Genomic DNA, 14975 nt, shown 5'->3' with positions numbered 1-14975 from the left:
AGGGTAGAGGCATTACATCATATGCAAAGCAGGCTAATGTTCCACTGAAAATCAACCAGTCTGACTCCTCAACCACACACACACACACACACACACACACACACACACACACACACACACACACACACACACACACACACACACACACACACACACACACACACACACACACACACACACACACACACACACACACACACACACACACACACACACACACACACACACACACACACACACACAGACACATCTTTAGAACATTTGGTTTTAAGATGTCAGAGTGCTTTGTTCCACAACCTAAGCCAAAGAGCAGGAATCTGACAAAGACCTCAGAAGCCAAGACGTTTAGTTTAGAGAATCAAATAAAGACCGGAAAGCACGGAAAACACTATCTCTACCTCCTGATTGACAGACAGACAGACAGATCGATAGATATAGAGATAGATAAACAGATAAATAGATAAGACAGATAGACACTTTATTGATCCAGAAGGAAATTAAGGTAACTTTGGAAAGGAACTTCATGAAATTAAAGGGATAATCCGGAGTGAAATGCACTTTAGATCAATTTTTCGGACTATTGGGAGTACATACGTTGAGTTGACACCAAAATCATGTCATTCGGATGTATTTTGAGAAAGTTCGCGCTCACCGTTTTTAGCCAAAACTCGTTAGCCTGGAAGTGACCGGGGCGTGTCCTTTCGCCGCTACAAAACTCTATTTTTATACCTCTTCTACTGTTCCAAACAACACTACACTTACGTGGTAGTGAGTAGAGGTTCCCTAAAGCCAAACCGAAGTATCCGCACGTCTTTATGTGGTCGGATAGAGAGTCCAGAATGAATTTAATCGAGTCCGTACCTTTCCGGAAATGTTAGTAAAGTGTTGTGAAAACGTTGCTAGCTGCAACAGCGACATTTCCGGAAAGGTACTGACTCGATTAAATTCATTCTGGACTCTCTATCCGACCACATAAAGACGTGGGGATACTTCGGTTTGGCTTTAGGGACCCTCTACTCACTACCACGTAAGTGTAGTGTTGTTTGGAACAGTAGAAGAGGTATAAAAATAGCGTTTTGTAGCGGCGAAATGACATGCCCGAGTCACCTCCAGGCTAACGAGTTTTGGCTAAAAACGGTGAGCTCGAACTTTCTCAAAATACATCCGAATGACATGATTTTGGTGTCAACTCAACGTATGTACTCCCAATAGTCCGAAAAATTGATCTAAAGTGCATTTCACTCCGGATTATCCCTTTAACTGTGCGATTAGGGGTGGCTATCAACCATGAGATGAGTGAACATGTTTGCAAGTTTGTACTCCTATTCATCCACATTTTCTCCAATTTGAAGGGCAGTTACTCAAGGCCTCTCCTAGGCCATAAACATTATCCTGTCAGCCTGCTGGATTTATGAATGAGCTGTTAGCTTGGATTAGCACTAATGTGGCTTTACAGGGTGGGGGTGTGAAATATGAATAGAGATTACATGAGGGGACAACATAGGTGTCACTCTTCATAATAGATGATGTATGTGTTCATTGTGACTCCCGGTTGAGTGCATACGTGTGTGCACACAAGATCTCGTTAACTCTGTGTGTTTGTGCGTATGTGTGTGTGTGTGTGTATTCATGAGTGATGAGTGGACTGATGTGAAATAAGCAGGTGCCCACAGTCATTCATATTCAGGCAATTCGTGGGCAAGTCAGGTGAAACAATAACAGTAATTTCAGCATATTAGTAAAATACCACCGAAAAGCAAAAATCAATACTCTGCAATATTTTGCAAAGAATCATTGGCTGACAATCTCAAGAAGATGCTGCCCGTGATGACTGCAGGCACTTACTGTACTTGAGTCAAGAAGGAGACAGAACAGCTGAGGATGAGAGAGCTCAAAATCAGGTTTGTTGTACCCTAACCGTAACTTTTCTGTTCAACTGAGCTTTGGCTTAATTTCCTAGTTTGTAGCTCCGAGGGAATGACATGTTTCTAGCAGCCCTCACATAAGAAAGAAATAAGCTCATATCTAAACAAGTAGCCAAGGGAAAAGTAGACTACAACACAGGTCAGACATCATTTGAAGGAGTGAGAAAATTAAATTACAGCCTAACCTAGACCCATAGGCCTAGTGCAGCTTGTTTTAACTGGCTTCTATTTGATCATTAACAACAATCCTGACACAGGGTTTATAATAAAGTAGCCCAGTAAAATAATGCTGACACTGCTGCATTGTTTCCAAAGAATTTCATAATCCCCCTACAGGCAACCTGTAGGCCAAACTGCTGTCCAGCCTAATGATCTTGTCGACCTCAGGAGAAAGCTTTGTGTGTGTGCTGCGTGTTTTTTCCAAATGATGTCATGAATGCACCAGGTCAGTTACGCTGTTGTGACAGAGGAGCTTGTTTACACAAAGCTTGTTTATATGGAAGAGTTTTATCAATTGACCTTAAAGAACACCTAAGCTAATTTGCATCAGTTTTGTCTATCTAGTAACGTCAGTTGCTTGAGTTACGGTTGGGTTGAATTACAGCATGGGGCGACTCACTTGAAATTGGCGAATGCGTATCACTGGTGTATGTATGTATGTATGTATGTATGTATGCGTCTGTGTGTGTGTCGATGAGAGAATGTAAATGCATGAGTCCACCTAAAAATCTAAGAACTGAGAGCATGGTTGAAGTGTGGGTGAGAAGTGGGGCAGTCTCCTTCAGACAGGCACAACAACTGCCCCATCAGAGGGCACTATTAGCACTGTCACCCAACATCCCACCAGTATCACACACAGACAGACATGCAGGCAGACATGCAGACAGACAGGCAGACACAGACAGACAAACAGACAGACAGACAGACAAAAACACACACACAAGACCATGAGTGACAGAACATGTAAGAGGCCATGCCTGGCATGGAGAACTGTGTTGGGGAGGAGAGTGTGAGAGCGTGCCATGCGCCCGTGCCTGCTTCATTAGATACGGCGATGGCGATCCGTCTGAGATCTCGCTCGCTGACCTACGTGTGCGTGCCGTCGCAGGGCTTTAGCATATCCGGGAATGTGTTGCGCATTAATGCGAGGTGATGAGTGTGTGTTGTTCTAACCTGCCTGGGGAGAGAAGGACTCGTGTTTGTTACTGAGCTCATTCTTGAGCCATGCACTGGGAGGGGTTGGCCTTGGGGTGAGTGTGTGTGTGTGTGTGTGTGTGTGTGGTGAAAGTGTGTGTTGAAAGTGTGTGTAAGAGTGCATGAAGCCAGAGAAAGTGTGGGAGAGAGAGTAAGAGTGTATCAGTGTGTGTGTGTGTGGGCCAGAGATATTGCAAGTGAGGGTGTGGGGGGGGGGGGGGGGGGGCAGAGGATGTGTGAGAAAGTGTGTGTGCGTAGGTCAGGGAGGGACAGTGTGTGCTTGCATCCAGAGAGTGTGTGAGTGAAAGAATTATGTGTGTGTGTGTGTGTGTGTGTGTGTGTGTGTGTGTCTGTGTGTTAGCATTTGGGAAAGTCAGGGACAAAGAGAGCAAAAAAAGTGGGAAAGGCTTTGAGTGTGTGGGCGAAAATGTCGGTCAGGCAGGTGAGTATATAATTGTATGTGTGTGCAACATGTGTGTGCATGTGAGTGTGTGAGCATGTGTGTGAGCATGTGTGTGTGTGTGTGTAGGCAAGATCGGGGGACAGGGGAGGAAGTAGTGTTATACGAGACAGGGGAGCCCCGTGTGTAGGTGGTAGAAGGGCTGACAGAGGGCCAAGAGTGGATGTACAGTACAGTGTGTGGTTCCAGAGACAACACTCTGCAGAGAGAGACCCAGGAGCAGGAAGTGGGACTGAACAGGAGATGAGGTCACGTCCAAAGAGCCCAAAGGCCGAAGAGGCAGGTCAGAGAAGCAGCAGAGATATCTACATATGAAGTCATCTAGAAGTGACGGCAGGCAACAGGGAAAAGCATCAGGTAGACGTGGACGATCCAATACAGTAAAGAGGAACTATGCAGGTTTGGCGATTTCTTCGCTGTTTTTTTTACTCGTTTTACGCTTGCAGGTTTCTCTGCAGAGCTTCCCCTACAGCTTTAGCGTGTATATTTTACAACACTACTCAATCGGTCGGTCTGCCTTTTCATGAGCATGATCGTAAGAATGGAGACTTTCTGTTTGTCAGTGCCACCGGCCAGTAAGTGTGTTTTTTCGTTCACAGGCGCTAGGGGGAAGCGAGACAGCCATCATTCAACCTGAAATAAGTAAAAAAAAACATTCCAATGACTCGGAAGCTGATCAGTTAAGGCCAATTAAGCTAAAAAAAACTTGCATAGGTCACCTTTAAGATATGTTTCAGCAGATTTGTACTCAAAATAAATAAGGAGCAGTAAAGGTGGCAAAGCCAAGCAATCCTAAGAAGATTTTAGATCAGCTGATCAAATTAATCCAATCAGGTGTCTAGCTGCTGTGAAACTGCTTCAGAGCCAGGTTCTGGCAGATAAGGTGTCTTGGGCCTAGAGGTGGTTAAGTACAGTATGTTGAAGAGATACGTACAGTATAAGAACTAAGGCATGTTTGCACAGTAGAGCCACCACCACTTCCATGTGCCGGCCGCCTTTCCTTGCAGTTTCTCTCTGAGGTGCCCTTCCAGACTTATTAATAAGTGTCAATCTCCAAGCAGTATATGGGGCAGAACACAAAGGCATCAGTGTGTTCAAAGTACAGTCTACACCTGGGCACCTGCCACATGCTCACTCTCAGATGCAGATGCAGATGCAGATTACTTATTACATATCACTAAATGTATTATCTAGGCTGGGTGAACCCTGCCTGATCTGCTGGCGAATTTGGATTTCGCCCGGCAGCTCAGGCTGGAAACCTGCACATCTATCTCCCCTGCTTCCTGTCCACAACCTTTGGCTCCAATCACAAACTAGCTTATCCAAAAGACGTACCCGGATCATTGGTCTGATTGGTTGGAGGACTGTCCAAGTGTACAGTCATTTGAACGATGCCAACAGAGCTCGACAGTCCCCCCCCTCCTCTGAGAGAGCACGTCTCTTGTGCAGACTCCCCATACTAATGTTCTTAAAAATCTTAAAAAATTGAGCTTAGTATGGTGATAGCCAGACTATGTATTATCACTTGCTGCTAATTAATGAATCCATTCACTGATAAAAAAAAAAAGTAAAATAAAAAAAACTCATGATAACGTCGCTACCTGACAATCAGCTGGCCAGGATTCAAATCCCAAATTCAACAGTGCGTCCATGTCACTTTGGATAAAACTGCCACACACCAGTCATCTTTACTTTAAACAAAGATCCTTGATTACTGCTCCACTTCAAACCCTCTCTGACTTTAAATAGAATAGGAGCAGGAGTGTGTGGTGTGATGAGGACTGTGTGGTGTGAAGAGGAGTGTGTGGTATGAAGAGGAGTGTGTCCATGTCCAACTGTGCGTCCATGTCACTTTGGATAAAACTGCCACAGCCACACACCAGTCCCTTTAACCCCCGCTTTACTTTAAACAGTGTGTGTCATGAAGACAATGAAGTGAAGAGGAGTGTGGTGGTGTGAAGATAAATGTGTGTGTCCTGAACAGGAGTGTGTGGTATGAAGAGGAGTGTGTTGTGGCCTGAAGAGTGTGTGGTGGCGTGAAGAGGAGTGTGTGGTATGAAGAGGAGTGTGTTGTGGCCTGAAGAGTGTGTGGTGGCGTGAAGAGGAGTGTGTGGTATGAAGAGGAGTGTGTTGTGGCCTGAAGAGTGTGTGGCCTGAAGAGTGTGTGGCGGCGTGAAGAGGAGTGTGTGGTGGCCTTAAGAGGAGTGTGTGTTGTATGGGGCCTCACAGCGTATGCCGTAGATCATGAGCGGGTCCAGCTGCTTCTTGCCGTGCTTGCCCTGGCCGGACAGGTTGGACATGGCCTGCACCTCGCGGTGGAACAGGTAGTCCAGCAGCGTCAGCGCCATCTTCTCCGCCGTGCGGCAGTTGGTGCTGATGTGGAGCATGTCGGCCGCGGAGATCGGGCACCGCACGCGCATCTCCGCGTTGCCCTCGTCCCCCAGCCACGTGCCAGCGGGGTAGTCCTCTGTGGAGAGGGGGCAGGGGGACAGAGATTAAGCATATCCTGTACTCTTTTCATCCTGTGAGAGAAATTTGGTCTCTGCATTTATCCCAATCCATGAATTAGTGAACACATGATACAGCATACAGTGAAAAAGTGCTTTAGTGTTGCTTTAACACTCCTTGCTTATACCATTTTCTGGCTCTGAGATTCTTTCCTCAGAAGTCAATAGTCAAGCTCAAGTCCGTCACTTTTGATACCAATAACAATTTGATATTTTACAAGTTTGATTTTTATAGACACATAGGTGATTCAGTAGAAGACATTAAGCATCATTCTACTGGTTCATCATAATCTATGGGTGCAGTCAAACCATTGTTTCTAAGGGAAATGTTCAAACAAAGTGGGATTTTGTTATGCTGGACAATAACTTGAGAGAAAAGCCAAGAGCCATCTACATTCCATTCATAGCCGGATAATGCTAGCACTATGCTTTCTGTTGGAGTCAGTCATAGCAATTCCCTCCAGGTGTCTGAGCAGCCAAGTGCTGGCTGACTTGTTCTAAAGGAGACCTCAGTTCGGCCTGTGCATGGGTGGGTCAAATCAAGGATGACATGACTTTTTTGGACCTGAATTTTTTTCCCCCTAACTTTATGCAATATGTTTTAAAATGAAATCAGCTTATTTAAAGGGCAGGGTTTGGCGTAGAAGCCTGGTGGGATGACAGCCAAGTGCATCACAGCACTGTCCACCCATTCTGCAGCTGCAACACCTGAATGAGTACAGTGTCCAACAGACCGACTCTGAGATGAAACTTGAGTCTGGAGGCCTGTGGCTCTCCGAAGGAGGGCGTGCCTCAGAGCCAGCCAGCCGACCGAACCATCAAAGGCCACTGGCATGATTTACGGGCTTTGCAGGCAAAATGTTTCCATGCAAGCAAAAACCAGCATCAGGACTCACGATTGGTCACACTCTGAGTCGTGCACCAATGAGACGCTGGGACGGTCTGCACATCAAAGCTCTAAGTAAATCTGGACCCAATGTGTGCAAATAACTTGCTAACCAAGAGCCTACTGGCTCCAAATGGAATTTGGCACAGAAAAAAAACCTGGCAATGGTTTGGCATTTACTTCCAGACAGTATGGCTTTGGTGGTGGCTAAGGGTTTTATAGTATCATGGAAAAACTGCTTCTCCAAAAAGAATGTTATATCTTTGAGGATCCTGGGAGTAAGCAACAGTTGAATGTCCCCTTACACATGGTGTTACAGTGCCCCCATGTGGCCTCTGCAGGGCATGGCGACATTCAACTTCCCACCATGACTCAGTGACAGATGTGTGACCCTTGCAGAAGTTCATTATTTAGAAACACAAAGAGTACATAATTGAATTAACTGCTCCAGCCATTTTAGTCATACAGATACTATTTGGATCTGGGTAATTCTATCCTGGAAAACAGAATGTTTCAACCTTTTGGTTACTGTTAAGGATAAAAAAAAATCTTAAGTTCAAAAGGTTCAGTACAATTTCTCAAATGAATGACCTTAGACTGTAATTGCGCTCAGATTAAAGTTGGGGCTGGTCTGCAAATTGCTTATACATGTTTTCTGTTTCACATTTATCGTGTGCACATTTTGTGGCAGCGAAAGTAAAAACACTGCATCTAACAAAATGTGTTACTATCAATAACAACCCACAAGTTTTCTTTTTAAAACAAACATGGCAAATAACTACAGTGCAACAAATGCCTTATGTCATCATTTTGAAACGCGAATCATCTTCACCCCATAATATGGAGAAGAACATATGCAAGAACAAAATTATTTTCTAAAAAGATCACAGATGGCACAGACCCAGTTCTAAGCAGACTGAATAAAAGAGATTAACTGTAACAAATAAACACGTAGGAACATACACAGAGCAATGGAAATGCATTGAACCTAGAGATTCAGAGAATATAAACACTTCATGGACACAGACAGGGCACAGTGGATCTTATTATGGAATATCCTATGTAATGCAATCAGTGGCTTATTAATATTGCATTATGTTACATTAAGCCCGTCCTATACATCTGGACACATATGGTTCCTGAATGACATCACTCCATGTACATCTGTATATAATATGTGTTCTATGCTTTTTGATGTGTGCTTTGTTATGAGTGGGTGTGCTTGCGTGCTAATGTTGACAAATGGGTTAAAATGCTACGCTGTACTGCAAGAAAAATTCCATCAGTCTGAACTATCTGCTTATAAGACAATCTGAACAAACAAACAACTCCATTCAGAAAACTGTTTATTTTCCCTCCTTTTAATTTTTGTGTTTATTGACTGGATACATTCCGTCATTTAGCCAAAAACATCCTCTTTCAATCCATCTGTAATCTGTTTTATGAAAGGGACTGGTTTTGTCAATTCTATTAAAACCAGATGAAATGTTCAAACCTGAAAGGACAGGCAGATGCTTTCAGTCCAATTCAACACGACACCTTGAAACACTGGTGTGACCCTTGGCAAATCCTATTTAGTGCACAAGATTGTCTTCATATGATCCACAGCATCAAAGGTAGGCCTGAATAATGCCATCTTTCACTGGTTACAGTCAGCACACAGGATCTGTTGTCTGACTGCCAAGACGCAGGGTTGAATATACATCACAGGCTAAAGTAGGGTGCCAACTATCTTTTTTTGTACTATGGAGAGGGGGTCCATGATGGGACCCAAGCAGGTATCAAACAGAGTATGGGAGCACCCTCTCTCTCTTACTCTCATGTACAGACTATAGGCACAGGTGTGTCTTGAATTTCCCCTTGGCGATCAATAAAGTATCTATCTATCTATCTATCTATTGACTGACAACGTGACAGATACAAGGCAGAGCACAGAATACTCATGCAGCCTACAGAATGCCCTTTTTTTTACTAAAGATGAAATGTGAAAGCAGTGGCACCAGGAAGCCATCCAACTGGGAGAGTTTCAACCGCAAATAACCACCACGGTAGCAGAAATGTTCAAATAATGTCACTCACATTCCTTGATACTGCCTGGTGCAACACTCACAAACATCACTACACAAAATGTCACAACATTAAACGCCCCCTACAGGCACAACATGCAAAACTCCTAAAGGGAAGACAATCCCAAGTACACACATGATCCAAGCACTCAGCTCCTTGTATGGAAAGGTATTCTTGATTCTTTGCCATTGCCGATGGTTTCAGAACACTTGAGTGTATAGATTGTGCATATCTTGGCCCAAGAAAGTGAAAATGAATGGATATCAAACCGATACATGAAATGAACACAAGAAACTGGTAAACCACAAACTACCAAAACTACTGACAATCTAAATTTTGGTTAATTTAGGAATTAATGCAAATCCTTTAGGGCCTCCTCAGGCAAACCCTGAACATGCCATTCACAATGACCAAGGGTTCAAATGTAAAATTCATGACTCCCTGACAGTCATTGCTATGTGGACGACACTCAACTTTATCTATTTCCCCACCTGAGGACTCTAGCATTTCGCCTCGGATTTCTGCATGCCTTAAGGATATTTCAGTCTGGATGAAAGATCGGCACCTTCAGCTTAATCTCTCAAAAACTGAGCTTTTGAGGTTTGCGACTTAACTTCTCTGAGCGTGTAGCCTCAATTGCAAAGCTATGTCGGTTTATCCTTTACAACATTAGGAATATCAGACCTTACCAGACCGCAACTTCTTGTACAAGCCATGATTATCTCCAAGTTGGACTACTGTAATTCACTGTTAGCTGGCCTACTTGTGCAATAAGATCGCTACGCACGCTTGCTCTTCAGTCAGCCAAAGAGGACACATGTAACTCCTCTCCTAGTCACTCTCCATTGGCTCCTTATAGTGGCCAGAATTAAATCTCTTAAATATTAAATCATCTATATTAAACATTAAATATTAAATGTTTAATATAGATGCTGGAACACTGCAATTTCCCTTCTGGGATGAAATAACAAAGCATATATCCATATATACTGTATATTCTTCAATGTGTTGTTCCTCACTGCATGAAAGCTCTTACCTTCAGAGTTGAGGGTGATGAGGGTGACGTTGTTGTGGTTCTGCGCCGAGCCCGGCCCGGGCATGGAGTCGCTGGTCTCCGATCCGCTCTCCTGCTCGTCCTGACTCTCCTCGTGTGCTGGAACTTTCACCAGAATTGTGTTCTGTCGCCGTCCCCCCACCGTGCTGCCGCCACAACAAAAACATACAGCATTGACACGTGCGTACATGCACACACACACACAGACACACAGACACACACACACGCAGAGGACTCAACTATGGCTGTTGACAGTGGTATGGGCCCTTGCCTCAGTGAGGTAAGATTGATCTCAATGTCAGCCTCACATCCTCGATGACTCTTCTCAGCATTCTATTAACGGTACCACCTTGAAACATCTTGAGGCATTTGACTTAATGGCCAATGTTTTACCTAGGTTTGGAACACAGGTCATCCTATAAGGCCTGGCTGGCTAAATATGACCGGTTATGTGTTCTGTATCATGTTGTTTTGCTGACTGCAGTGACAAGAGAGACTGTGACCGTGTGTGTGTGTGTGTGTGTGTGTGTGTGTGTGTGTGTGTGTGTGTGTGTGTGTTGACCAGGGTCTCACTTGCTCAGGAGGTTCTCCAGAGACTCAGAGGCACGAGTATTGGTCTCTTCCTGGGCCTTTGGCTTGTTCTCGCCGCTTACAATCACATTGGTCTGCGGAACCACACTGAGGGAACACAGGAAGCAGAAACAAATGATCACACCATTACATTTACAATTTACAAGCTACAAATGTGAATTTGGATATTTTCTGCATGTGTGTGTGTGTGTGTGTGTGTGTGTGTGTGTGAGCACCCATAGTAGTGCATGAGACAGTAGGCAAGTTCTGTAAAATACTATCATGCCATTATGTACAAGCCCTGCTCTGTCTCTACACTTCAACATTTAAAAAAACATTCACAGTATATTGTATTGTGATTTCAACCCTAACTCAAGATGAATAACTATGGTGAAATGATTTTTTCTCTTTTGTCTGCTGTGATTGTGATGTCTAGTTAACTGTATAATGTGATTAGCTGCATATTGTGTAGTTTCAGTTCTGTGTATTTTATGTGGTGCTGCAAATGGAGCCGCTAATGAAAAAATTGCCACAAAAATGTTTAGACATTACCGAATACAGCACTATCTACTAGTCACTCACCAGCGCACTTTATTCCAAGTCTGTGTGGCTCCTAGTGGCGAGCCAGCCACCATGGGCACCTGAATGGGTCCCTGGTTCTTGTTCACTACCGCATCCAACTTGTCCTCCAAGGCCCGACAAGTTGCCTCCAGAACCTGCAGCTTGGCCTCCATGGAATCAAGTCTCTGGCAAATGGACTGATTCATGGAGAACAGCAAGGACTGTAGAGATGAATAGCACATAAATAGTACATGAATAGGGGGAAGGTGTGATGTGTTTGCAATGTACACCTGTCACAGCTCCACACACAAAAAAAAACCTTTGTTACTTTTATCTTTGGGTCTCGTGCTTCAGGTTTTTATGCAACTAGTGTTCTTGTGCATACAGTAATTTCCTGCATATTAGCCGCATTGTGTATAAGCCACAGGACAGTGTTTTTGTATGCAAGTTAAAAGAAACAAAAGCATATTAATACCATATTAACTGTCCCCTGTATTAACCTTACAGCTGAAGAAATTTAGCAAAATAAACGTATAAGTTGCGGCTAATAGTTGGGAAATTACGGGTATATCATATGTGTACATCACATTGACACAGCAGTTTTGCCACTGAATTGTGAGGTTGCTGTGCGTCTGTGAGAGTGAAGAGTACCTTCAGAGTGGTATCCTGACTGGAGATGTCCACTCTTGCACGTTTCCTGTCCGGTTTTCCCTCTCCATCATCATGGTTCTCCAGAACATCTGTGGACCATGACACCAGACATCATATCAATAACCATTTGATTTAGATACATTTATGGGGTTTTGAAATGAGAAAATGCCAATACAACCTGAGGGATATTAAAGCAAGTGGCACCAGTGACCGAAGATATATCTTACAGTCCTCTTCATACACTATACACTTAACACTTCCAGCACAACTCTGCAACACGCCATCCTCAGAAATACTCTGATGACTCTGCAGTTGTAAGGTGTGTTAAGAATGGGGAGGAGACCGAGTGTAATCTCGCAAAGGAGATGGCAGTAGACTTTAGGCAAAGGGCAAAGACAAAGTTGAACGTCAACTTTTTCCATCATGGTTAAGAGGTGGAAGTAGTGGAAAAAATACCAGAGTTTACACCTTGACAACAAATTGGACTGGGAATGCAATACTGTGTCAATATAAAGGAAGGGACAGAGCAGATCATATTTCCAGAGGAGGCTTAGGTCTTTAAATGTATGCAACAGAATGTTGAATATGTTTCACAAGTTTGCTGTTTCTTTCTTTTTTTCTTTCTTTTGCAGCCATCTGTTGGGGTAGCAGCATCAGGGCAAAATGACACCAACAAACTAAACAGACCGATTAGAAGAGCAGGCCCTAGAGCTGACTGTTGCAAAAAGGGCTTAGCATTATGGACAGCACCTCACACCCACTGCATGAACTATCAGACAACAGAATGTTTTCAGCTGGAGGCCACATCAACTTTGTTGTAATAAGGACCATTATAGAAAGTCATTCCTGTCCACTGATAACAATTTACGACGACTCCCTTTTGTGTCAGGAGAGGAGAATCATATTGAGAGCAAATAAGTCTCAGTTTGCGATCAACTGTACAGAGACTTCTGGTCCAAAATGTATTTATTTTTTTACTTGTGTGTATGTGCGTAATAAATGCTAATATCAATTGCTGCGTTGACACCATCATCTCCCATAGGAGAAGAATAAAGTCATCTATCTAAGTTATCTATCTATCTTACCTGATTGGTCCTCTTGTCCCAGATCCTCCACAGCTATCTGGACCATCTCCACCAAATCGTGCTCTGCCATCATGCAGACGACCTACAAGAAAATCAATACTGATGACCCTTTTATGTTCAAAATATCAACATTTGTGACAATGTTGATATTAGGTGTGTGGATCCAATATTTTCTTTTCCATAATCCAATAGCCCATTAGAAACTTACACCACCTTAATGTACTGAATAGGGGTTTCAATTATGCCATTGAATGTGCTAACAATTTTTCTAGCTGACAATTAGTCAGAGATTATACCAGGCTAAAACAAAATATTCTTATCCTGTCAATCAGTCAAACAAAAGGAGGCCTAAGGTTACATTATGGAGACAACTACACAGATTTGTACTTATAAGACTACAACAAGACAACTCAGTGACAAAGTAAGATGCCAAATTTAAATCAAACTATGTTCACAACGGTGTGTTGCTAAAAATGACAACAAATTACATGGTGTGCAAAATCAGAATTTATTGGGGGTTAAAAGAAAGGTACAATGAAAATGGTGATGCTCAGAGGACATCATCTTCAGGCAGTACATCTTTGCTATTTAGCAACAGTTCATGTGTTAACGGGTCTTGCAACCGACGCTTTCTAATTCTAAAACGAAGGTTAACTTGGTAGCAACTATGTATGTAACGTTAATCTCGTGAATTAGAAAAAAACTTTGAGTGTTTTTTGCTCTTAAACTATGTGCAAGAACTTGAATGATGACTTGTCCTTGTCATAACACATAAGTTAGCGGGTTACGTTAGCCAACTTAACGTTATCGGCTAAGAAGCCTAGCATGATATGGTATGACGCCGATAATCACGTTTTAGTGGTTAACACTAATAACTGGTTCGGTTTAAAAGTTGTTTTTTTACTCAATTAAAAGCGCATTTCGTCGTGGAGTCACTGAATTGCACGCTACTTAAGCTATTGCTGCTCCTAACAGTGCTGCAATTGAAGCTCTTCTTTAGCTGCATGAAAACAATGTTAGTTTTCAGTTTACCATGCTAACCTAGCTTTCTCCCTAATAATAAGAGAGCTGTGTCGTCGTTCCGCCAGGTTAATCCATCATCGGGTGAATATCAAACCATATTTTTCTTTAACCGACATTTGCGGGCTACACATTTGTTCGTTGCCGAGTTAATTGGGCAGTCTGTTCCAATCCCAAAATGACTCATGTTTTCTGTGCAGGCTGGGAGATATGCTAGCTGGCTAGCATAGCACTACTCAGCTAACATTAGCAACTAGGGCTTGCACGCACTAATGTTAATGTAAAGAGGTAAGCCAGCTAGCAAATGTTTCTAGGCCTCGTTTGAAGTAGCGTTGTCCCTAACAAGGCTATCTAGTTCAATTCGATTGAGGAGGATTCTGCCATTTGTATCCTCAAGCCAACACAAACTTCGAGTAGGTTGCACACACCGCTTCAACCTCTCGAGATATGTACTGTGTCAGATTGGGTTATATTACCGTGTGAATGATGAATTCTCGTGTTGTTTGTAGGGATTCCGATAATGGCGCCCTTCCTCGCGAGAAAAACGCTCCTTGCCTGAGCTCGGTGAAACCGCTCGCTTCTCGGCCCTCCTGTCCTGTTCACTGCAAGAGGCGGAGTTGAGTACTACAACTGCCTTGGGAATGAACGTGTACCCAGCCAGAGGATTCCTATAATTTCAAAACTGTCTTAACTCTGTACTATGTCGTTAACAGGTAACACCCAAAAAAAGAGAGTTATTGTCCAACTTGCCAATTAGTCCAAGAGCCAGAGGCCGATCAGTGCCAACTGAGGAGCACCCAACTTTGTTGCAGCGCTGAAGCTGAAGTTGAAGCATATAGGCCCTACACCTGATTTACCAGCAGCAAAGTCATGAGGAGGGTGTGGGAGAAAATGTCAAAACCCATGTTAGTTCACATCTTGAGGGTATAAGCTCCCAGAACATAAATGGTTAAGGTGGTTTAATTATTTTTCCCTTCATGATACACACTTGATGA

General features: G+C 43.4%; 1 protein-coding gene across 1 annotated transcript in view; it reads right to left on the bottom strand.

Moving 5' to 3' along the window:
• The window catches only part of banp (BTG3 associated nuclear protein), a 50985-nt gene extending 36377 nt beyond the window's left edge, over positions 1 to 14608 (bottom strand). Inside the window, exons 1-7 of the mRNA XM_062547555.1 lie at positions 14457 to 14608; positions 12961 to 13042; positions 11876 to 11964; positions 11246 to 11445; positions 10667 to 10771; positions 10076 to 10239; positions 5807 to 6046 (exon numbers count right to left, since the gene is read on the bottom strand). Coding sequence (XP_062403539.1) covers positions 5807 to 6046; positions 10076 to 10239; positions 10667 to 10771; positions 11246 to 11445; positions 11876 to 11964; positions 12961 to 13033 — 871 coding nt within the window. The 5' untranslated portion in view covers positions 13034 to 13042; positions 14457 to 14608. The remainder of the gene's footprint in view (positions 1 to 5806; positions 6047 to 10075; positions 10240 to 10666; positions 10772 to 11245; positions 11446 to 11875; positions 11965 to 12960; positions 13043 to 14456) is intronic.
• Positions 14609 to 14975: the final 367 nt, after the last annotated feature.

The sequence above is a fragment of the Sardina pilchardus genome, chromosome 10 (assembly GCF_963854185.1).
Source record: "Sardina pilchardus chromosome 10, fSarPil1.1, whole genome shotgun sequence".
In the NCBI taxonomy this organism is placed as follows: domain Eukaryota; kingdom Metazoa; phylum Chordata; class Actinopteri; order Clupeiformes; family Clupeidae; genus Sardina; species Sardina pilchardus.
The sequence above is the reverse complement of the archived record's forward strand: the minus strand, read 5'-3'. Positions and strand labels throughout refer to the sequence as shown.